The sequence below is a fragment of the Natator depressus genome, chromosome 5 (genome assembly GCF_965152275.1).
Source record: "Natator depressus isolate rNatDep1 chromosome 5, rNatDep2.hap1, whole genome shotgun sequence".
NCBI classification, from domain to species: Eukaryota; Metazoa; Chordata; order Testudines; family Cheloniidae; genus Natator; species Natator depressus.
This window is the reverse complement of record NC_134238.1, coordinates 41,982,005-42,008,311: the sequence shown is the minus strand read 5'-3', so window position 1 is coordinate 42,008,311 and position 26,307 is coordinate 41,982,005. Positions and strand designations below refer to the sequence as shown.

Sequence of the window (26,307 nt, the reverse complement as noted above, 5' to 3'; positions counted from 1 at the left end):
TCTTCAGACTATATCCTCAGTGACCTCTATGCAACTCCTCTGCCTTCAGTGAGTTGTACAAGATTAATTAATTGGTCCCATAGTTGGGCGCAGTAAACAATTCTGATGGTGCACAGAAGGGAATAGTATCCATTTCTCCTTTCTACACTGATTGGGAAGCACTTATACCAAGAAAACATGGTAAAAATGCTGTCACTGAAGTTTCTGACATAAAAGTGGGATACTGGGAATCAGGATTACTGGGCTCTATTCCTGGCTCTGGTAGAGTTTGATCTAGTGGGTAGAAGAATAGATCAGGACAGCATAGCCAAGCACACAGATAGCTACGCTGCCTTTTAAAATGAATGTGCCAAAGTGAATAAGCCATAGGTCATATTGGAGAGCTGAGTTCTCTGACGTCACTTCACATGACCTCCCAGTTACCCATTTGTAAAGTGGATCAATGACAGCTGCCTGCCTGCTTGGTAGCAATATAACAACCAGGCCAATAGCAGAGAGCTGTGAATTCCACAGATACATTAAACATCTGCCAGTAGAAGTACCATCAGAAACCATAATCTTCTAGCTCCCAGTTCCATGCACCTTCACACAGGCCAAAGGCTATTTGGAGAGTGTTTCTCTCTAAAGAGACATTTCACCTAAACAGGCATGAGAAGGCTCGCAAAATACACAAGTGTCACACAAAATAAGCTATACTTGGCAGGTTTGATTTACCCATCTCTAAAATTCATGCTTTTCATTTCACTGGGTAATGGTGAAGCTTAATTATTGTACAATGCTTTGATATCCTTGGAAGAAAGGTGCTATATGTGCCAAGTATTGTTAATATGTGAAGAAATGTCTGCATTACTCCTCAATAATTAAGCTGCGGCTGATGTCTACCTACAGTTGATCTCACCACAATCTAAACAACAGAGAACTTGGCTAATCAAAATGATAGAATTATAATGGGTTCTCTGAAACACTGAAAGCAAAGAGCATTAAAGCTGCGAACCAAGAAAGAAAAGTTTCAGAGTAACAGCCGTGTTAGTCTGTATTCGTAAAAAGAAAAAAGAAAAGGAGTACTTGTGGCACCTTAGAGACTAACCAGTTTATTTGAGCATGAGCTTTCGTGAGCTACAGCTCACTTCATCGGATGCATAGCATATCGTGGAAACTGCAGAAGACATTATATACACACAGAGACCATGAAACAAAACTTCCTCCGACCCCACTCTCCTGCTGGTAACAGCTTATCTAAAGTGATCATCAAGGAGGGCCATTTCCAAACCTGGATTTGTGCTGGAAATGGCCCTCCTTGATGATCACTTTAGATAAGCTGTTACCAGCAGGAGAGTGGGGTGGGAGGAAGTTTTGTTTCATGGTCTCTGTGTGTATATAATGTCTTCTGCAGTTTCCACGATATGCTATGCATCCGATGAAGTGAGCTGTAGCTCACGAAAGCTCATGCTCAAATAAACTTGTTAGTCTCTAAGGTGCCACAAGTACTCCTTTTCTTTTTAAGAAAGAAAAAGAGAACTTAAATGTTCTTTTTCTGCTAATAATTAGATCTTTTAATATGATAACTACTCTATATTAGGACCAATACATGAAATAATAAGCTTACAAATAAAAAAGCATCTAAGCAAGCAAGGCAGCTGCATAAGATAATATTTGAAGGAAAATGAAAAAGTTTACTCTCAAAACATTGAACATCTCCCCTCAGCACCAGTGGGGAAAAATAGCATCCATGTCTGTGTTGCTGGACACAGACGTTTCTCAGAGAAGGAACTGTGGAGTAGAAGTGATGGAGCTCTCCAACAGGACAGCATAGGATCATGGAATTACCCACAATACAACACAAAATTTAAACCCCTGACAATGGAACGTAATTGAATATTAAGGGTAAAGTAGAAAGGTAATGTCTCATTAGAGCAACTGGACAAACTGAACAAAAAAAATCTTAAATAATTTTATGATAATTCACGATGGCCCATTAGCCTGATGAACAATGGAGCAAGGAAATTAAACACATCTTAGTTTGCATGTTAGGACTAGTTAGCCACATTAACCTCCAACATACTTACACATCCATGAAAAAAAAAGACAGAAATGCACTATTTTCTGCTATGGATTACATTTAAATGTCTCTGAACACAGCAGACTAAAGCCTGTAGAAGCTCTGTTGATACTAACAATCTCCAAACCCTCTGATTGTAGGCAACCGTTTGAAGTTATTGAAGCTCAGGGAAAGCAGCCACTGCAGAAAAGCAGCTTTTCAATTAACTACTTTTTCCCCTGATCAGAAACAAGTTTTAAAGCTCCAATCTCCACGCCACTGGAATTTTTAAGAAGCCAATTTAAAAGCCAGGGGGTTTTTTTTTGTTTTGTTTTCTTAATACATTTAGGTTCTCATTAAGACAAGGACAAAATTTATTGCTTGGTCCAAAAAGAGTTGATTTTTTAAAAAATAATTTAAAATCAGATTTTTGTTTAAATATTAGTTTAGAACATTTGATTTCACAAAAAAAAACTGATGTCTCCTACGCAATACCTGATTGACATGTTCTTCCCTGGGAGTGGTGGTTAGCTTTGAGATGTTCAGGCATACAGTCCCTAGATGTAGATTGGAAGTGAACTGGTAGCCAGGTATACTTGGTGGGTGGGGGATCCTTGAATTCCCTTCCCCGCCACAGTATACTGGTCTTCTAAGCACTTCTTTACTGTCCTCAGTCAAAAAGAAAGGGGGATGGCTATCTGTGTGCGCAGATTTATGGATTTGGAAGTAATAAATTTCACTCCATCTCTTAAATTAGAGAAAGTTCTATGTATTTGAATGCGTACATTAAATTATTGAAGGCCATATTTTATATATAATTAAGTCACTCTGGGGTAACCCCTGCTTTACATCAGGGCATTTACATTGACGTACTTGCACTATCTCTAACGTACACCGTGCCTAAGGGCATGTCTACACTGCGGCTGGGAAGGTGTGACAGATGTGTAGGTGTACCCAAGTTAGCTTTGATCTACATACATTAAAGCTAGCTTGAACAGCTGTAGTGAAGCCATGGTGCTATGGGTAGCGGCATGGGCTAGGCACTTCAATGTGTTCCCAGAGTTGTGGAAGGCAGGGCTCTATCCCTGATGCGATAGCCTCACTGCTAGTGGGAACTCAAACTACCTTTTAGAGTATGTCAGCAGGGTCTATATAGGGCAGTTAGGATATCGGACATTGCTGGAAATGGCATTTTGCCCAAGAATAAAAGATTAGACAGAGCAGTAATTAGCATGATAATTAGCATCAAGTTATTGTTTCTTGAGGACCTGCTAGCCTACTGTGTGTGTTTCAGATTGACTAGTAGGTACCCTTCATCAAAGGAGGCACTATGTGTCAGTAGAAGAGGGACCAGGAACTGCTTAATGGTTTTCAACAGCCACAGTAGACAATTCATTCTCACATGTGGTGGCTCAGATTACTTTTCATGCTTTGAGAACTTTCCCTCCTTGTTGCAGGAAGTATATGGCAGCCAAAGTGCACCACAGGTAAATGCCATTTAGTTACAGGTTCCTTGAAGTGGGGAAGGGAGGGTGGGAGGAGAGTTTGAGACAGTTATATATCTAGGGGAGACCCACAAGCCTAGTCATATTCTAAACAAGGATTGAAAGGCCGCTCTACCAGAGCTTGCATCCACTCCGGAAGATGCTGTAACGGCATAATGTTCATAAATGTATGGATGGATGTCTAAGTAGCAGACCTGCAAATGTCCAGAATTGATACATTACTAAGGAATACCATTGACATTGCTTGCATTCTTATAGAATGAGCTCACAGCCGCTGAGGAGGCATAACCAAAGCTATTTCATATATAGTCTTGATACAGAATGTTAACCATATAGAGATAGTCTGTGAAGAGACCACTTGTTCCTTCATATGATCTGTATATGACACAAACAGGTGAGGCGAAAAACAAAATACTTTAGAACTGTCCAGATAGATGTTGGGTGACCTCTAACATATGGAGGCACTGCTCCTCCAGAGATGAAAGCAGCTGAGGAAAGAGCACCAGGTAAATATATTGCCTAGTTCAAATGAAACTGAGAAAAGCCCTTTGGACAAAAATTTGGGGTGTGGTCCTAAAATCACTTTGACCTTAGAGAACTGTGTATAAGGAAGCTCTATCATCAAAGACTGCAATTCACAGACTCTCCTTGCACATGTTATCGTTACCAAGAATGAAGTTTTCTGACACAAAAGCAGAAAGGGACAAGATGCCAGGGGCTCAAACATGGTCCCATTAAAGCTGCTAGAACCATGTTATGGTCCCACAGAGGAACACGTTCTCAGACTGGATGATGGAGACGGATGTCCTGATAGAAGTCGGCATTGGTTGAATTCTGCGGCCAACAACCACACCGAAAACCACTTCCATTTAGCCGAATAGGCCATTTTGGTAAAGGGCTTTCTACTGTTGAATAGCAGTCGAACACCACACTTCCTCCTCATTCAGCCATGAAGCAGCCAAGCTATGAGATGCAGGGAGCTGAGCGTGCGATGTAAGGTGCGACCATGATTCTGTGAGAGTAGGTCAAGATGGAGAGGAAGGGGTATGGGAGGCTGAATTGACAGTGTGAAGAAAGAAAACCAGCACTGCCTCAGCCACATCGGGGCAATGAGAATGAGCTTGGCCCAGTCTGCCTTCATCATGAGGATTACGTGAGATGATCAGAAGAAAAGCGTACAGGAGAGCCAACTGCCAGCTGAGATGGAAAGCACTGGACAGGGAGCCTGGACTGGGACCCCCTTGAGAGCAGAACAGATGATGGTTCCTGTTGTCCCTCGTAGCAAACAGGTCAATCATTGGAATGCCCCGAACTGCGAGGATGACCAAAAGATACTTGTCTTTAGGGACCACTCATGAGACAGGGAAGAATTCCTGCTGAGATGTTCTACAAGATGATTCTAGACCCTGGGCAAGTGGTCAACTATCTGAGTGATACTCTCCTCAGTGCAGAAGTGCCACAACTGGATTGCCTCTCGGCAGAGCATCCTGGAGCGGCTCCCCATTATCTGTTCACATACCAACAACATTATGGTGATGTATTAAGTATGTGAACCACTGAGCCCCGACACAGTCCAGAAAAGCGTGACATGCATCGAGGGAAGGAAAGGCTGCCCAAATGTGCGCTGCGGACAGCACTGCTACTGCTGATCACCATAGTGATGCCTCTGCACTCCTGGTGTATACATCACATCCCCAAGCACCATAGGGTACCCTAGAGTTCTTGAAGGAGTGTGGAGTCTCGTCCATCTTGTCCAAAAAAGCACTCGGCTATCAAAGGACAAATCCTGTATGGCCCGCTGCACATAGAGACATGTGCCTGAATTCTGCAACCAGGACCCCTTCTAATGGTCACCGCCGAGGCCACCACTCTGGCCAAAGTATCCATGATGTCCAAAAGAGACTGCAATGAAGTCTTCACCACTAAGCAGCCTTGAATGATAAATGCCCAAAAGCCTTCTTGAGGCTTCAGGCAGCTGGTCTGCAAACTTAAACACAGCCGTCCAATTCACATCGTATTTGGACAGCAACACCTGCTGGTTAGCAACGTGCATCTGCAAGGAAGAAGAGATATAAATCTTCCTACCCACCAGGTCCATCCATTTAGAGTCCTTCTTAATGGAAGTGGATTTAATCTGCCCTGCTGGGCTCTATCATTCACTGTGATTACAACCAGGGAATTTTACACCCTCAAATCCCTTCAGAAGAATGAAGTGCCATTTCTACGATGTGCTTCACAGTAGGCGGTACCAAAGCCGGTGTGCTAGGAACACATCACTAACAGGAAGGGTTACCTTCCCAGGGCAAATGGCTGCAGGATATCCAACAACCTGCAGGAACTGTGCTTGAATATCCAGGGAAGCCACTCTGTGCTGCAAAAGGTCCTGGTATGCCTTGAAATCCTCCAGTACTGAAGAAGCATCCATCAATTCCAAGGAGGCCACTAACATGAATAGTGCATTGGTGGCTAGTAGGCCCTGAGCTACAGGGCTCGCATCCCAGCCGCGAGACAAGCACCAATCCTGGTACCCATAACACTCCATGAACAGCCCCTGATGCATGTCAGGCAATGGAGAGCAAAAAGAGGAAGATCCTGCCCTAGACGCTGAGGAGTCCCAAGCTTCACAGGATAAAGGTGGAGCCAGTCCTGAGGGTGTAAGTAACTGGTCTGACACATCCATAGCCCAAGATGAAGAGGGAACTGGTGCTGACAGCCCTGAGTATGCCTCTGTCATTTCCGGTGCTGGAAGTGGTATCAACCCTGAAGTCAGCAGCATATCGAGGTGACTGATGGTGCCAAACAGAAGGCAGTGAGTGCCAAATGCCGCCACAGTAACACCAATGGCGCCAACAGCAATAAAGAAGACAGTACTGAAGAAGTTCCCAGTGCTGAGGAGGCTCCTTGTGCCAATTGTGCAAGGGAAGCATCGGCAGGTGGTACACACAGACCCACGGGATCAACAGCCACCCAGCCAACGGGGCTATGAATGATGCAGGCCTGGCAAAGTCCTGGATCAAAGAACCACCAAGATTTAGAACATTATTCTAGTTAACATCTTTCCCTCCTGCTCTCCCCTCCTCACCGCCACTTGAATTCTTTACATCATTTTAGCAGGCGATACCTTCAACTGCTAGAACTGCAGCTTATGTTTTATACTACTGTATTTGGAAGTTGGTATTCCAAACTGCTTCCAAACTAGTGATTTCTACTGCTCTGCTAATGGTTCTCAGCCCAGTGGCCACTAATAAAAACTTAATGGAATAAAAACTGGGAATAAAGCAAGACACTAATCAGATTTATGTGATTTTTAAAGATTAAATTTCTTTCCAACTGATAAGTCTAGGCACTCTGATGAACCAAATGCATTCAGTACAAGTACTTTTTCCCCCAAGCACTGATCCTGAACCAGAAATTAGAGAAAAAAAAGTTAGTCTTCAATTAAAAACTGAACAATTTCAGGCATGAGACAGTGTCAGGACTCCTGGCATGCCTCACTTTAGCTGTCTCTAGAACACATACCCCCAATTTTTATTATTGGTATCATGGTAGCACCTAGGAGGTCCAAATCAAGGATTGTTCTAGGCACTATACACATGGAGAACAAAGACTGTCTGGCCCCGAAGACCATATAACCTAGAATATTAACGAGACAACAACAGGTGGATACAAGTAGATGGGAGAGCACAAAGTAACACTGAAAAGATCAGCCCTATCTTGCTGGGCAGTTGTAAGAATGCTTGTAAATGTTTTTGATATACACTGATACAAGTTGATTTGTGAAAGTTCAGACAGTCCTAAAAATAATGTTAAGAAATCTCTGGAGCCATAGTGATTTAGATTTAATTGATCAGCATCAAGGAAGCTATTAAGATGTATAAGCCATTGTAAGGTCCTAAAGCCTGTGGGGTATTCAATTCATTGAAAGTGCATTAGTAATGAAGCAGTTAAACACTATTAAATACTATTACTCACTGTGTTCCCAAATCCTCACTTTAAAGCTATTTATCACACACTGCAAGCAGACAAAATGTAGGTCTGTTTCATTTTTGAAGGACCAACAGAAATTCAAGAACCGTGTTAAAGACCAGCATGTTTACAGTGGCAGAGTAGGTTTGTTTCCCAGCTTTATTATGCTGACTTGCCCCTTACTCCTCTGGAAATAGGGAAAATCTGATTCACAAAGACCATTATTCTAGTTTATAAGGCAAAAAGCATCTTCTGAAATCACAACTAGCATATGGCTACCTCTAGTTTCAGCGAAGCATCAGTTAAGTCAATTGAACCAGTCTATAGAGTAGCTTTTGCCAGGAAAAGCCGGATATAATGCACACCTGTACTGCAGACTAAGCTTACAAATAAGTGTGGTACAAAAACACTTTTGTCACTAAAACCTATTAAAACATGTAAACACAATTTATATTACAAAGATCAATAAAAGAACTCCTGATGAGAGAGGACTCAAAGAACATGGTATTGTTTATACTGATGAAACTTAAATCATGTTTGTTTTAATATTCTGATACAAGAGACTTTCCACTGTAGTAGGGTCTATATCTTTTCCCTCATGTAACTTCAGAGCCAATGCAAAGAATGTTTCACATTCTTTTCCATCAAGTATGTATAGATATTGTACCCTTGGAATGTTCCAGCTGCTTCTAATCTAATGATTAACATACAGTAGAACCCTGTTTATCCGGTCTAAGGGGGACCGGGGACAGACCAGATATTCAAAACTCCAGATAAACCGGAGAATGGGAAAATGCAATGCTGCAGCACCATTTAATGTCTGCAGGAGAGATTGTCTGCCTACGGCCTAAGAGTCCTGGTTGTTTGGTAAGCGTGGAGACACAGTTATGGGAGGGTCGGAGAAATTGGGTTCCACTGTCATTGCCAATTTCTGGATTCTTTTTAGGTTTGTCAGCCGAACTGGACAAAACCCAAGTTACAGGAAAAAACAGCAAAAAATGGTATGAAGGGTAGAATAAATACATTTTAAAATGCTGGAACTGGCACCAAGAGGAAAGCACTAATACTGACAGCTCAGGTCACTTTTTCATCCGTTGTGGCATTAATTAGCATATATTTAGAGGTGTATAGATTTTCATTTTAGATTTTTTTTTAATATTAATGTGATACTCACTCTCTAATCTGAATTTCATCTCTGAATTTTTGAGACAGCCAAACAATATGCACAAACATGGGAGACTCGGGTACTCTCTACTCCTACCTGAGAAAGTCCCATGTTTGTGCATCTTTTGGGCACAGAGTCGCATTGGAAGCTCATACTCGGCTGATTATCCACCACACCCCCAAAATCTTTTTCAGACTCACTGCTTCCCAGGATAGAGTTCCCCCATTCTATAAATATGGCCTACATTATTTTGTTCCTCGGTGTATATATTTTCATTTAGCTGTATTAAAATGCATATTGTTTGCTTGCTCCAGTTTACCAAGCAATACAGATCATTCTGAATCAGTGATTTGCCCTGTTCATTATTTACCACTCTCTTAATTTATGTGTCATCTGCAAAATTTATCAGTGATCATTTTGCTTTCTTCCAGGTCATTGATAAAAACGCGGAATAGCATAGGGCCAAGAACCAATCCCTGCTGGATGCCTCTGAAAATGCATTGATGACTACTCCTTGTTTACATTTACATTTTGAGATCTATGGGTTAGCCAGTTTTTAATGCATTTATTATGTGCCACATTAATTTTATGTCATTCTAGTTTTTTTAATCAAAGTGTCATGCGGCCAAACACCTCTCAGAAGTCTAACAATATTATATCAACATTATAACCTTTATCAACCAAACCTGTAATCTCATTAAAAAAAATATTAAGTAAGTTTGACCAGATCTATTTCCCATGCTGATTTGCATTAACAACATTACCCTCCTTTAATTCTTTATTAATACAAACCTGTATCAGCCATTCCATTATCTGGCTGAGGGTCTATGTCAGGCTTACAGGCCTATCATTATCTGGTTCACCATTATAAAAAAAATTGTGCCTAGCTGGACTTAACTTTTTCATATTCATTTTGTGGACTCATAAAGCCAGATTTTCAAAAGAGCTCTGCAATCAATAGCTACCATTTAGGCTCTTAAACAATGTGGCCAAATTTCAGAAGCGTTCAACACTGTAGCTTTCACCGAGAACAATTAAGAGCTACTAGGGTTGAGCGCTTTTGAAAACTCTGGCTTCGGTGTTGAGATTGCTGCTGTAGCTCAGAGAGAGTAACTCAGCTAACGGCTGGTCCCAGTCTATTCACACGAAAAAAAAAATTCATTGGGGGATTTGAAAGGGAGAAAAACATCTTAGACAAATGAGGCCAGAGATGTGTACATGATGCTGCATGGCACTGTTAGACCTTCAAGGAAATCAGGTCCAAACAGATCAACTGTGCTTTTAGTTTTCAGGCCTCCTATGCTCACCAGTCAAAGCTCCTCCAAGGCTTCCTCTTCTAAATGGTCTTCCATCTTCACTCAGCTGTCTTTTAAACTTAAATGACTTTCCAGGGCCAGAAGAGACTTCAGGGTTGCTGGATTTCCGAAATAGCATAGATGGAGGGGATAATATATGATCAAGCTGCAACGAAACAAAAAATGCATACTCTTTAAGGATAGATCCCACAATAGAAAGACACTGTCAGCATGAAAATCATATTCGTATGAAGGTTTTTTTTAACTTAGCAGTGGGTTCACAAAGTAAATTACATTTTAAAAAATTATATATTGCTAAATGAAGCATTAAAAATCAGCAAATGCCAGTATTGTTGCCTCTGTAACCTTAAGTCTGCACCCTTGTACATTAAGATACAGTTTTTCCATTATGTGATCACACACCTTTTTCCATGCAGAACCGCTGCCTCATTCAGGGTGGAGACACAGAGCCAGAATTAAGTCTGCACGGGCCTTCATAAAACCAACATTTCATAACTTTTGAGTGATTTGCCTAAATAACATTCTTTTAACAAAAAGAAAAGGAGTACTTGTGGTACTCCTTTTCTTTTTGCGAATACAGACTAATATGGCTGCTACTCTGAAACCATTCTTTTAAACAGTTTTTGACATGTATATACTGCAACATTAAATAAAAAAGCCACCAGATGGCAGTATGTCATAAACAGGAAACCTATTTAAAACATCAAATAAGAACTTGTTCCACTAACACCACGAGGTAAAATGTTCCATTTAAAGATTATTCGGCATATAGTGAAATCATTTACTTCTACTGTCTTTATTTCAAGGGAAATACAAATAAGGATGTTTGTTATTTAGGAGATTATCGCTCCTCCTATTTATTTGTACCCAAAATTACAGTCCTCTGCTTGTGACAACAATTTGATTAATGTGGAGATTATTCTAAATTTCACAAATATGAGATGGGATGCAAAAGAGGGCGAACTCTTAAAAAGATGTAAGTCTCTAGTAATAAAAATGTAGGGGTGGGAGCAAAGGGTGGGGATGTGGTCAATGTGGTATAGAAGGAGAATTTTTTCAAATAACTTTTTTCTGTAACGTACATGATTGACTCCAACATCATTTGTTCATTCTGCTAGAATATTTTGTAACATCCACTCTAATTTCATTGCTTTTAATTTAAATTTCTTTATCTTAACACTAAGACAATTTTGGAAACATTTGATCACTTGCTAGAAGATCAGACTGAGTCCAAAGCCTGGATAGCTAGAAGAGCTAGAAGAAAAAAAAAAACATCTTTTCAATAAAAGATGGTCAAAGTCAATGCTCATATTTCAAAATCCCACTCCACTGCCTCAAGAGCAGGTGGGGGTGGGGGGAAGTGATTTTGTGCCAGGATTTTTTTTTTTTTTTTTTTTAAATTCTGTGCAGTACTTAGACACCATGGGGTGAAGTCTTGGCTTCATTGGTCAGCAGGGTCAGGATTTCAGTTCCTAATTCACAGGACTAGGTCCAACACAAAACCTTTAGCTAGATTAAGATAAGTAATCTTACAAACAAAACACATACACCAGAGCAAATTAGGGATCAAAATCAAGGCTAACATATTAATGCTCCTATTTCTAAACTTCTTTGAGGATAGGGGTTTAAATCAGTCCTTTGGAACCTATTTGAATTAGAGATGAGATCAAATCTCACTCACACACACCATTAAGTTTACAAACAGTGTTTCAGCTGGCCATGAAAAAACAAGTCTCATCAGCTGTAATAATATAGTTCAAAGAATCTAATCTCATACTTCCATCTTCAGTTACTTGGCAATATTAACATATTATATCTTTCATATTGTTGCACAGCTTTAGTTTTAGAGAAGATGAAAGTCAATTTATCCTGAAACAAAATGCTTCTAAAACTATTGTAAAGGATTGTTTTGGTTTCTGATGAGGAAGAGAAAGTTATTTATGTAATGAAATGTATAGTACATATCTCCTTGAAAGAAGTCTAAAGGTTCTATCCTTTGCAGGCTACTGAAACAGTACTTTCCTTACAAAATTTGCACTTCATTGCAAGCCAAAGCTAAGGCAGCAAGTAAAAAGATTTTCTATCCACATCAGGACAGTCCCCCACGCAAGTGAAGTGTTTGCTTCCAAAGAAGCACAACTACCAACTGAGAAATATTTTTAACAGACCCGCTTTCCTGAAATGCTTCTTTCACTCTGAAGATATGTTTTAAGCAGCGTGGTATGTGCGCATCTTAAAAACAAATGGTAATTAGGTCAAATTAACTTTATGTACTGGCTCATGGATAAGACTTTCACACATTTTAAAATAGTGAAGCAATGGAAAGACATACTTCAATTAAATCCATGCTCATTCACTGTTCGTTTTTCTGGAATCTGTAAAACCACAAGAAAAGTGAGGTTTCCAAATAGCTAGGGGGATAAAAACACTGTTATCCCAAAGAAAGGTGGAGAGACAGAAGGGTTGTTTGTTTAAAATATGCCTCAAATATTTAAACAGTTTAAAAGTGTTCATGTCTTTTCTGTTCAGCACATAAACCACACACACACCCCTTGACAGTAGATTCCAGTGGAGTTGTCATCTTCATAATAGTAGTGTCCTTGCTAGGTGTTTGGGGATGTCATGATGCTGCACTCATGCAGAATGGATAACCAGAGAGAGGTATACATAACCAGATTCTACAGTACAGCTAGCCAGCCAATAAGGTAGCAGAAAACAATTGCTATGTTAGTCTGCACAATCTCCAAGAGACAGAAATCTGGGCTGAATTTAAAATTTGACTTTTTCTCTGAATGTACATTACGCACTGTCTCCCACCCACGTTAGTCATTATCAGCTTCAAAGACTGGACGGCGGGGGAGGGAAATGTATGATAGTGATTGGGGAGAAATTACGAAAAAGCTATGTATTACTTAGCTTTTCTGACACCGCACAAAAACAAAACTAATTTATTAAATTGAGATACAGCTCAAGTTACACTGAAAAATCCCTCATTCTGAGGAGCCCACTTGTGGAATACTAGAATAGATACTTCTCGGGGCTGTAAAATGGGTACACATAAAATTTATCTTATAGATAAGTGTATATATTTGAGAGTTCTATATCTTGAACATACTGTGAATTAAATATTAGTCTTTGAATTTATACAAAAGAGGCAAGAACTGTATTTTTAGCTTAGTGCACACCATTTATTAATGCCTTTGTTGTTAATATTCCTATAAGTGCATGAATCCGAATTTATGCAAAATGCTTTCCTGGTATCAAACATTTAAGAATTTCCTCCAAGAGAAGGCGAACACATTCCATATGCTAAACTAGCTTAAATTCATTGTTATAAGAGGAGATTAACTTTAAAAATAAATAAAACAAACAAACACCTAGTAGCTGCATAATACTTTTTGATCAGTAGATCTAGTGCTTTATGAAAGGTCAGCATCGTTATCCCCTTTTTAAGATGGAAGCTGTTTCTCCCCCGCCCGCAACCAAATACCATCTTGAAAATATTTCACAAAAACAAATGGCTTGTCTACCTAGTAAATAAAGTAAGTTGCACTGCGAGTCTCATCTCTTATGATTAGTATGACAGAGTGCTGAGAGATGGCGGTTGACCCACAACCCTGGACATTACTGGCACCAAATAGGGCATCCCACCCCCCTCCTCCTCCTCCTCGCTTCCCTTCCCCCCACCACTCAGAGAAAGTCTAATTGGTCAGGGATGTGCCTGATTATTGGGGCAGAATGAGGTTAGGAAGTTAATGATCTAATTAGTCCATTAACAGGCAAGTGGTTTAAAAAGAGCACAGGAAAGAAGTGCTCAAGGAAGAAAGGTGGGGGAGAGTTAAACAAAGTTAGGATAGCCTGACGAGAGGAGTTCTGTAAGTAGATACCTCAACCATCCCCTCCCACCTACCATCACCACCACTGGAGGAGGGGCTGGAGGGCTCAAAAACAGTGCAAAAGGGGGGGAGGTGGGTGCACTGACATGTACTGGTGGAGGAACTGAGACTGTATATAAAGTACACTCTGGTGTTTACAAGCAAGGAGGTGTCAGACACTCTGTGTTCATGGAAGAGGCATGGGTATGGTAGCTATGCCCACATCACAAGAAGTCAAAGAATTTAATATGCAGGAAACAATAGGGTTACATAGAAAGTATTCTAAGAACCTATAGAATGTAACAGAGAATGATGTAAAGAGAATGGGTTGAAAAATTCTCTACTGCATAATGAATTATATCCCTGCTACAGAATTCTTCTCGTTGGTTAAAAATTCTATAAAAATATGGACAGAATTTGAGTGATAGCCTCACTTCTGTTCTATAGGAATTTTTCCTACAGAGCTAGGAGACCAGTGATTTGTTCTCAACACGTATTTTATTAATATTTTGATATAGGCGCTGTATGAAGTTTGTAGACGATACCAAGCTGGGAGGGCGTTGCAAGTGTTTTTGAGGACAGGATTATAATTCAAAATGATCTGCACCAACTGGAGAAATGGTGTGAAGTAAATAGGATGAAATTCAATAAGGACAAACGCTAAGTACTCCACGTAGGAAGATACAATCAGCTGCACACATACAAAATGGGAAATGACTGCCTAGGAAGGAGTACTGCGGGAAGGGATTTGGGGGTCATAGTGGACCACAAGCTAAATATGAGCCAACAGTATAATGTTGCAAAAGAAGCAAACAGCCTTCTGCGATGTATTAGCAGGAGTGTTGTAAGCAAGACACGAGAAGTAATTCTTCCACTCTACTCTGCGCTGATTAGGCCTCAACTGGAATATTGTGTCCAGTTCTGGGCGCCACATTTCAGGAAGGATGTGGACAAATTGGAGAGAGTCTGGAAAAGAGCTATAAAAACATGACCTAAGAGGGAAGATTGAAAAAAATTGGGTTTGTTTAGCCTGGAAAGGAGAAGACCGAGAGGGGACACGATAACAGTTTTCGTGTATGTAAAAGGCTGTTACAAGGAGAAGGAAGAAAAATTGTTTTTCTTAACCTCTGAGGATAGGATAAGAAGCAATGGGCTTAAATTGCAGCAAGGAAGGTTTAGGTTGGATATTAGGAAAAACTTCCGTCAGGGTGGTTAAGCACTGGAATAAATTGCCTAGGAAGGTTGTGGAGTCTCCATCATTGGAGATTTTTAAGAGCAGGTTAGACAAACACCTGTCAGGGATGATCTAAATAATACTTACTTCTGCCAGGAGCGCAGGGGATTGAACTAGATGACCTCTCGAGTTCCAGTTCTATGATTCTATTTATGTCTGTGTCTAGAATCAGCTGTTTCCTGAAACGGCATTCCCCTTGCCTTGTCCTGACACTAGTATAGTCCTGGATCCTTAAAAGTACACCTGTTCTGCAGGAAAGATGGATTTTTCCTTTTTTTAAAAACGCAAAATGTTAATCAATAGAATTCACCATGCAAGACAGGTGGATATTTAAGACTCCAGGGCTGCAATGCATCTATATGCCAAGCTGTAACTATTACCCATGTCAAAAAGATACATCAAGTATGTCAACTGGTTAACAGTGAAGCCTTATGAATGCTAAACATTTATACAAGATAGTCCAGTTACAGACTACAGCTGATGTTGATTTTTTGAAGTGCAATTGACATTTCATGGTAATCTATATGGATATTATCCTCCTTTTTTCTGTTCGTCATACTTCATAATCAGATAAACAAAATGTTTCTTCTTAGAAGTTCATCTGCAACAGCAGCTTACTTTTCACCGTAGCCCAAAACCAGGGGCCTGGCAGTAGTGTCACAGACACAAGATTATGGATTTCAGGAGGGAAAAATGTAGCTGAGTTAATAAATTAAGATCATGTAGTCATCCAAATAGTAATAAGTTAAGAAGAAGAGAAATAGGCTATGGCTTCATCAGGAGCTCTTTAATTATCTGAAACTGAAAAAGGAATCCTACAAAAAGTGGAAATTGCTAAGGAGGAGTACAAGAGTATAGCACAAGCATGAAGACACAAAATTAGAAAGGCTAAGGCACAAAATGAATTATACATAGCAAGGACCATAAAAGGCAATAAGAGGCTCTATCAATACATTAGGAGCAAGAGAAGGATGACAGAAAACATAGGGCCTCTACTGAGCGGAGAAGGAGAGCTAATAATTGATGACATCAAGAAGGCTCGGGTGTTTATTGTCTATTTTGCTTCAGTCTTCACTAAAAGGTTAATGGTAACCAGATACTTAATACTATTAATAACACCACCACCATCATCAGGGAAGGAGTATAAGCCAAAAATTGGGAAAGAATAGGTTAAAAAACTATTTAGCTCAGTTGGGTGTAAGACAAGTATGCAGGACCTCATGAAATTCATCCTACAAAACTTAAGGAACTAGCTGAAGCAATCTTGTAACTTTAGCAATTATCTTCAAGAACCTGTGACGGATGAGTGAGGTCCCAGAGGACTGAAGAAGGGAAACCATAGTGCCTATTTTTAAAAAGGACAACAAAGATGACAGAGGGAATTACAGTTAAATCAGCCTAACTGATACCTGGAAAGATACTGAAACAATCAGTATGCAAGCACTGAGTGGCTAATAGGGTGATAATGAATAGCCAGCATGGATTTGTCAAGACCCAAGTCATGCCACACCAACCTAATTTCCTTGCCCAGCTAATGTGGGAGGGGAACAGTAGACATGATATATTTAGGTTTTAGTAAGGCTTTTCACACAGTCACACATGATGTTCTCATAAGCAAGTTAGATAAATGTTTGGTGAAATTACTATAAGATGGATGCAAAATTGGTTGAAAGACCGTACTCGAATAATAGTGATTAAAGGTGGGACTTAGATAGTGGGATCCTGCAGGGGTCTGTTCTGGGTCCGCTATTAGTCAATGTTTTCGTTAATGACTTGGATGATGGAGTGGTGGAGAATATACTTAAATAGCATTTACAGATGATACCAAGCTGGAAGGTGTTGCTAGCACATTGGAGGACAGGATTAGAATTCAGAACAACCTTGACAAATTGCAGAACTGGTCTGAAATCAACAAGATGAAATTCAGTAAAGACAAGTGCACAGATCTACACTTAAAATGGAAAAATCAAATGCACAACTACAAAATGGGGAATACCTGGCTAGGTGTTAGTGCTGCTGAAAAGCATCTGGGGGTTATAGTGGGTCACAAAATGAATATGATTCAACAATGTGAAGTATCTGATAAAAAGGATAATATTCTCAGGTGTATTAATAGGAGCGTCATATGTCAGACAGGAGATAATTGTTGCACTATATTCAGTACTGGTGAGTGCTCAGCTGCAGCACTGTGCTGAATTCTGAGCACCAAATTTTAGAAAGATGTGCACAAACTAGACAGAGTCCAGAGGAGAGCAACAAACATGATAAGTAGTTTAGAAAACCTGACTTATGAGAAAGGTTAAAGAAATTGGGTACGCTTAGTCTTGAGAAAAGATGAATGAGGGGGGTCCTGTTAACAGTCTTCAAATATGTTAAGGGCTGTTATAAAGAGGACCATGATCAATTATTCCCCATGTCCACTGAAAGTAGGACAAGAAGCAACAGTCTTAATCTGCAGCAAGGGAGATTTAGGTTAAATATTAGGAAAAAAATCTTTCTAACTATGGGTATGTCTACACTGCAATGGGAAGCAAGCCTCTCAAACCAGGTTGACAGATGCACCCTTGTGAGGCTTGAGCTAGCAAGCTAAAAATAGCAGTGTGGAAACTGCGCCACGAACTGAGGCTCGGGTTAGCCACCCAAACTTGAATGAAACTGTTGACCTGGGCTGGGAGGCTCATTAACTTTTTTTTTTAAAGACATTTTTGTATTTCAAAATACTTCCCTTTTCTGACCACTTCTAATCTCTATATAGAAGGAATATTCAGATTTCCCATTTGGCATTAAAATAGAGGTGTAGGTTTTAAATGACTTGTCCCAAAGTACTCATGCAAAACCTAGGATTGCGGGAGTTTAATTTGTTACTCTTAAATGTAGCAAGATTTAATATCATTATCATATCTTTCATACAAACCATATACAAACACACATTTCTTAAATACAGCGTTTGCTGTCATTCATACCAAAAATCTTTTAACCATCAGGCATCAAATGTAAAAAAAGAGAAACGTACAATTACCTCAAAACGTGTACAGACTATGGGTTGAAAATGAAAAGTGCCTGCTGTGCATTTAGTGCTAAGCAGTAGGCCATTCTCTTTATTTTAGAGCAGACGCCCTAAAATAAAGACCCAATTCCTGTCGTTAAGAATGTAAACACCAGGATGTCCACTGTATCTACTTATCTCAATAACTGAAGGGAACAGTGTAGCAGGATAAAAAGTATCTTGCTCAAAATTCTTCTCTCTGCTTATCAGAATCATGTCAGTCTTACCTGGATAGAATTTGAGCATCCAGTAGGAATTCTGATCTCACTTTATAGAGAATGCCTGCCCTTTGTTATCAAAGCAGTGCACAACCTCAGGATCCCGCTGAACTATACTGATCTCTTCTGCATTCCCAAATAGTAGCCGTGCCAGAAAGAGTCCTCTGTGGTCACCAAGGAGCTACAGCTAAGTTCAATAAGCAACTGCTCACTTACAGGTGAGGAAACCAATAAGAACACATCACTCCATTTCTTCATATTTCCATTGGGATCCTTGTGTAGCTCTGGTTCCGTTTTGGATTCCTTTGTCCTGATCTCTAAAGCCCTATAAGTGTTAGGGTCAAGCTCAGAGGTTCAGTAATGGCATGGCCCCAGCTAGATACTCAGAGTCAAACCACCCAAGTTGGTTTACACCTGAAGAGAGAGGTGTTCTTATTCTTTGAAAGAACTAATCTCCCTAAATTTAATTAGGAAAAGCCCAGATACTTTGGTAACAGCTACCTTTGAAGTGTGTGTAAAAATGCTGATAAGCTGCTTCATTGGCAGTCATCTAAGCAGAATAGTAAAGGGACCATAGCATCAAATACACCAGTGAAGAAAATCAGAAGCAAGTCTTCTTTTAAATAGAGAATCACCCAAACCACATGCCTAACTGTGTGCAAACCTTTTTGAGCAATGAAAATCACATCTCTCGGTTATCACAGCTACCAACTCAGAATCCAATAGAAGCAAACTGGAGTTAAGAATAGGCATTTAAAAAAAGAATGGAAACAGCATACTGTGGATACCAGGAAGGGTCTCTCTCACATGTGCAAGAAATATCTAAATAGTGCTCCACTGAGAATCACAGTACACTTAAAGCTGATGGCAGACAACACAACCTCCTGCTCTCAGAGTGAGGAAGCCTTGTCTGTGCCTGACTGGGTCAATTCCACAAGCTGTGGGAAATACAAGCACTGCCCTCTCACCCTACACAGGCTCCACTGTCCTTTAAGAGGTTAGCAATAAAAACACTCCAATCCCCAAGCCTCTCTCTGGACTGCGCAGTCCCTGGTCCACTGGACACTCAGAATTAACAGATTAAGCAGTACACACCAAAAAAAGCAGGATTCAATAGTTTACCACTTTCCCTTCAGATTACCCCTCTATGTAACACACAGCACTTAAAGATATATTTATAGTGAAAACAAGGAAGTTTATTTAACAAAGTATAGAGATTCTAGAAGTAGCAAGTGAAAGTATTAGAAACAAATGATTAAATGTAAAATAAAATTTTCTACACATTTTTTAGAGCCTAGACTTAACTAACAAGATGCTGTCTTGGCAAATGGAGTTTAGCTCATCCATGCTAATACCTTGCAGCATTTTCCAGCCTCTTTCATCTATGCTTTGACCCTCCTTTCATAAAAGACAGAACACACTGACTGTTCGTCTCCTTGGTGAAGAATCCTGTGTATACTTCAGTACCCCCAGTTACACCCCAAAAATTCATAGTCTTTATTCAAACAGGATGCCCCCCTGCTACATTTGATTTTTTCTTGCAGATCTTCTCTCATATGAATTCACAATCTCTTCATTAGTATCAGGCTCAACAGATTTACATTGTAAGCCACACAACACACAATGACCAGCCAGAGAAAAAAGTGTCTACTGCCCCTGGCCTAAACAGAACCCGTTTAATCACCTTCTGGTGACCTATCTGAACTTCCATACCTTAAGAAGATAGTTTTCAGTATAGCTACATAATTCCTTAAGTATCTATGCATACATCCTGCAACTATTAGAATGATAGTTGCATTACTGGCTGTTGGTAGAGACCTCACATGCCACTGTTTGGCACATACTAGGTAGACATCAGACCTAGGAGATCCCCATAAACCCCTACGCACCCCTTTCTGCCTTCTGCCAGTTGGTACCAAAGTGTCCCTGGGTCACAATGGAGTTATACTAATGTAAAAAAATCATCGTGACAGTTGACTCAGGCCCCAAATATTGAACAGTGGCCTACATTTACACATAGAAATGATGCACACACGCACTCGCTCACTCTCGAGGATATGTCTGCAACCTTTGTGAAAGACAATAATCAAGAGTGGAATAGCAGGTTTTTTCGGTTCCAATTAATTTAATTGATATTAGAAACAGACAAACTGAACACAGAAATTGCCAATCAGCAGTATTAGGCCAGCTAAATAATTTTCAACAAAATTTAGATGGCTGGAAATGCCCTGTATCGTGAATGCTGAGCCAGCAGTGGGTTTGAGGCATACCGCTCAGCAGCAAGGATATTCCCTTCCCTTCTTGTATTGTGATCTTTTCCTTTTCCCATCTTGACAGGGGGAAAGAAAAAGTGCTCTGAGGTATTGAAATCTTACTGGTGTCTACTACTACATCTGTCTTGTGCAGAAACTAAATGAGTACAGAGGGAGTTTCATGAGTAAGCCCGCAGACAGGTGTGCCAAACACTCTAGGCTTCTGTTACAGAAAGAACACAACCGATCAGTCCTGGACTGGTGAAACCTGAGGGGGCAAGGAGCCAAATTTGCTGTTGTGCATTCAGTGTTATTACTGGGAAAATGCAAACATTCAGGATAAATTACAGAATGTTATATTGTCCCACAGAAGCCCCACATACGCCTGCAGCCTTCTAGGTTCCATGTGACTAATTGGACAAACTCAGCTTTCTGAACAGAAAATTAATGCTCCACACTAATCAAGCCTGAGATCTAAACAGTGCTGAACTCAGCTAGAAAAACAAATTAGAGGAGACAGGGTGAGGGCAATATTGCTTGGTTACCATACAACAAGACATGCCAGCTAAAGAGCGAGCAACTCTGAAGAAAATGTTAGTTTTCAAATTTAAACAGTCTCCACAGATAAACTAAAACACTATAATTATCTGTCTGCTTCTTGCAGTCTGGTGTGCCAGCTATAAACAGCAGTGCTCATTGCCCAATAGAGTATTGCTAGAAAACTACTACCAATATTTAACATGAAGTCTAGAATGTGTACTTGACACAAGAAAGCTATACAATTGGTTCCTCAAAGGACAAAATACCGAAGATACTCTTTTACTGATTTGCCTGTAGGCAAAAAAAAGAAGCTATAAAAGAAGACTATGCACACGGGTTTCTCTCACTACCTTTTTTTTTTTAAAAGAGATTTTAATGTTTATTCTCTATCAGTTGTTAAATTGTTATTGCATTGTTAAATGCCTGAAAGTAACACTTCCTCTCCCCCCTGTGTGCGCTCACACACACACACACACTTTTCTTTTTGTCACAGATGCATTTTTGTTCCTTCATACAGCACAGTGTGACTGTTTTACTTCCTTGTTGTCTAATATTAGCAGAGTCTTGGCAATTGTGTTTGTTTGTGCTCTCTGCTAAAGCACAACATAAACCATTAGGTATTGAGAAAGTAGGAAAAAGACAACAGACTTCAAAAAACCACCACTGACAAAACTGCATCCTCAAGTACTTTAATGACCTTCACGATGCAATAAGAAAGTCAATTACAAATACAATACATTCATTAAATATTTCCATATGTCACAGTAAATTTAACATTATTTTAACAGTGTGGATTATACATAGAGACTTTGGGGAGGAAAGGGGATAAGTATCACTGACAGATGCTACACTGAAGAGGATTAAATTATAGTAAACTTTCCTTCAAAGTCACCTTCAATTCCAGAAAAAAAAAACTGAGGTACATTAAGAAGAGGACCTATTCATCTCCATCAGTTGTTGACATCATCATCATTTGGTTAGTGAAAAAATGCTTTAATTTGCTGAGGAGAACATATATCTTCAGAAAGGGTATTTTTCGATTTACCATGAATGCTAATGAAGTGAAAGCAGTTTAGTTCATTTGTAAAATCCATTTCTAGTCAGTCACCACTGAGCTCCTAACCTTACCTAAAAAGGTTTCATTTGCTCAGTTGCCTCAGTCAGCTAGTTGTTTATTCAAGTCTATGCACTGCATCCATGCTCAATTAGGTCTCACTTTCCCCTCAATTACATTGAAATTAAAAATAAAAATGCAAGGTAAAATGTTGCTAATCCCACTGACCAGCTTGTTTTAACAACCCATATTTAGAACAATTGCAATTCCAAGCAGCACAGAAGGTCTCTACCAAAATACTGCATTTTTTGTGAAATCCAGCCACTGACTAACAAAATCCCATTCATTAACTTACTCCCTTGGCAAGTGTAAAACATTCTTTTGGCCCCAGAAGCTTGTAATAAATAGCTTTGAGCACCGTAGTATTTCTGAATTCTACATTTAGAAATTTTAAAATAAGATAAAATACTCATTACTTGCCTTGAATAGAGACAATATTTTTCTAGGTCAATCAATTATATTTTATATTTTATGTAGACCATTAAAAATACTACACAATCCTTTTGGCCCTATGAAGCGTCCAATCCACAATCACTTTCCTTAGAAATAACATCTATCAAAGAATTCACTGAACATTATGCAAGTCAGGTACAAAGCAAAGGAAAAGAAAACCATGGCAAAACAGGCTTACAGGAGGGGGGTTCTCAGTATGTAATAAAGCTGAAGTTGATCTGTAAATCAATGCATGATGACTGAAAAGCTATTTATGTGAAGGACTTGCAAAGTTAATTTACACTTTGATTTGGAAAAAAAATGCTTTACTGGGTGTATTAGTACAAATGCTATGCGCATATACTTCAGTACAAGATGCATAACTGCCCATTTGCAACATTCCTTTTTGTATTTTTAAACTAAATAAACAGTGTATCTAGCACCAGAAATTTTAGTTTAACTCTGTAGCCACTGAGCTTCACATTTAACATAGTTCTTAAATATTTTTAAATAATGCAATATTGCCAAAAGAGACTACGCAGACAAAGGCTTTTTAATCTTTTCCATACCATGCCTGAGATAGTTCAGTTGGAAATATACACTTGAAAATTTGCTCAAATTGAACTGAAATAACGGATTTAGTGGCTTGGTAATTTTTCGAGAAACCTGTAACATAATAAATCAACACCTAAATCTCTTTTCTTAATTGTAGTTAACATATCAGAAGCTCACAAAAAAAAATGGCAAAAGATTCTAGAGGCCTAATGACAAGTGTAGATGGGAGGAAGAGCACTGCCCAGATCACTTGTACCTAATTTGTCCTCTTTGTTAAGGGCAGTAGTAAAAAACTGTACTCAGTTTTTAAACGCCTCCATTCATATCACATCTTTTGGCAACTGTCATTTGTCAATCTCAGACTACTTTAAAATGAGTACATCTAGGTTTTGTTAACAGGAGTTACTGAAGGGGCTTAGCAACATTATCTGGCTCAAATAACCCGTTCAAAGACTTAAGGGAGAAAAAAAGTTACAAGCAGTAAGGAGAATCTGGGAAAAAGAATGCATGCAGTCAGAAGGGAATCTGTGCTGTACTGTTGCTGTCCTTAGTCAATTTTCCAATTCATCTGGTATAAGCAGACTTAAGCACAGCATCCTACTCAATCCCATCTATCCCAATCACTGTGGTATCAAGGATCAGTGCTTAATATAAAAAGCACTTCATATTTTCCACTCATCCTTATCCTTTTGGCTTTGTCTAGAATGTGACATACGCTCAACATTCCATTATTAAAACATAATGCCATAGGTTGAAATTTAAAAAAAAAAAATCCCAATCTTGAGGACCTTGGAGTCGAAAATTAGACCAAGAATTACACAACTGATGAGGACAGCTGCATATTGTGAACCTTACCATAGCTTTTGGTAAAAAATTGTACAAGATAAAGATTGGAATGCAGCACACTCTGAAGAAATGCTTCCACTGACTGAAGCAAAACACACAGTATATCTCCACTACAACATAAACCCCTCTCCTAAGACAAAAAGAAAACGAGTACTTGTGGCACCTTAGAGACTAACCAATTTATTTGAGCATAAGCTTTCGTGAGCTACAGCTCACTTCATCAGATGCATACTGTGGAAAGTGTAGAAGATCTTTTTATACACACAAAGCATGAAAAAATACCTCCCCCCACCCCACTCTCCTGCTGGCAATAGCCCATCTAAAGTGATCACTCTCCATACAATGTATACCTTCAGATCAGCGGCACTGCTATGGGTACCCGCATGGCCCCACAGTATGCCAACATTTTTATGGCCGATTTAGAACAACGCTTCCTCAGCTCTCGTCCCCTAATGCCCCTACTCTACTTGCGCTATATTGATGACATCTTCATCATCTGGACCCATGGAAAAGAAGCTCTTGAGGAACTCCACCATGATTTCAACAATTTCCATCCCACCATCAACCTCAGCCTGGTCCAGTCCACACAAGAGATCCACTTCCTGGACACTACAGTGCTAATAAACAATGGTCACATAACCACCACCCTATACCGGAAACCTACTGACTGCTATTCCTACCTACATGCCTCCAGCTTTCACCCTGACCACACCACACGATCCATTGTCTACAGACAAGCTCTGCGATGCAACCGCATTTGCTCCAACCCCTCAGACAGAGAAACACCTACAAGATCTCTATCAAGCATTCTTACAACTACAATACCCACCTGCGGAAGTGAAGAAACAGATTGATAGAGCCAGAAGAGTTCCCAGAAGTCACCTACTACAGGACAGGCCTAACAAAGAAAATAACAGAACGCCACTAGCCGTCACCTTCAGCCCCCAACTAAAACCCCTCCAACACATTATTAAGGATCTATCAACCTATCCTGAAGGATGACCCAACACTCTCACAAATCTTGGGAGACAGGCCAGTCCTTGCCTACAGACAGCCCCCCAACCTGAAGCAAATACTCACCAGCAACCACATACCACACAACAGAACCACTAACCCAAGAACCTATTCTTGCAACAAAGCCCGTTGCCAACTGTGCCCACAGGGCCTAATAACATCAGCCACACTATCAGAGGCTCGTTCACCTGCACATCCACCAATGTGATAATGCCATCGTGTGCCAGCAATGCCCCTCTGCCATGTACATTGGTCAAACTGGACAGTCTCTACGTAAAAGAATAAATGGACACAAATCAGATGTCAAGAATTATAACATTCATAAACCAGTCGGAGAACACTTCAATCTCTCTGGTCACACGATTACAGACATGAAAGTTGCGATATTACAACAGAAAAACTTCAAAACCAGACTCCAGAGAGAAACTGTTGAATTGGAATTCATTTGCAAATTGGATACTATTAACTTAGGCTTGAATAGAGACTGGGAGTGGCTAAGTCATTATGCAAGGTAACCTATTTCCCCTTGCTTTTTCCTACCCCCCCCCCCCAAGATGTTCTTGTTAAACCCTGGATTTGTGCTGGAGATGGCCCACCTTGATTATCATACACATTGTAAGGAGAGAGATCACTTTAGATAAGCTATTACCAGCAGGAGAGTGGGGTGCGGGGAGAGAAAACCTTTTGTAGTGGTAAACACCCATTTTTTCATGGTTTGTGTGTACAAAAAGATCTTCTGTACTTTCCACAGTATGCATCCAATGAAGTGAGCTGTAGCTCACGAAAGCTTATGCTCAAATAAATTGGTTAGTCTCTAAGGTGTCACAAGCACTCCTTTTCTTTTTTGCGAATACAGACTAACACGGCTGTTACTCTGAAACCTCTCCTAAGACAGGTGCTAACCTCTGACTGGCTGAAAGCAGTTTGCAACAAACAGGACAACATGCTCAATGGTACCGGTTCAATCTGTGTGTGGCAGGGCAAGGGTAAAACCCCTTGAATGCCCTGCCAAAATGCTTGCTAAGCCCTGCTTTCTGGTAGGGAAGCCAGGTGCAGGGGCCCAGGCAGCCAGCAGAGAGCCCATCTGCAGGCCCTAACGAGGGTAGGCTCACAGCAACGACTTGAGCTAAGTAGCGGCAGCTGGGCTGCAGAAGGGAAGGGCTATAAAAGCCCTAGAGAAAGCTCAGTCAG

General features: G+C 40.0%; 1 protein-coding gene across 4 annotated transcripts in view; it reads right to left on the bottom strand.

Annotated features, from left to right (window-relative positions):
- MAST4 (microtubule associated serine/threonine kinase family member 4) overlaps positions 1 to 26,307 on the bottom strand; it is a 442,775-nt gene that overhangs the window by 319,898 nt on the left and 96,570 nt on the right. For all 4 annotated transcript variants that reach the window (XM_074952648.1, XM_074952649.1, XM_074952650.1 and 1 more), the window contains exon 2: positions 9,982 to 10,135. In XM_074952648.1, the coding sequence (XP_074808749.1) occupies positions 9,982 to 10,135 (154 nt within the window). The remainder of the gene's footprint in view (positions 1 to 9,981; positions 10,136 to 26,307) is intronic.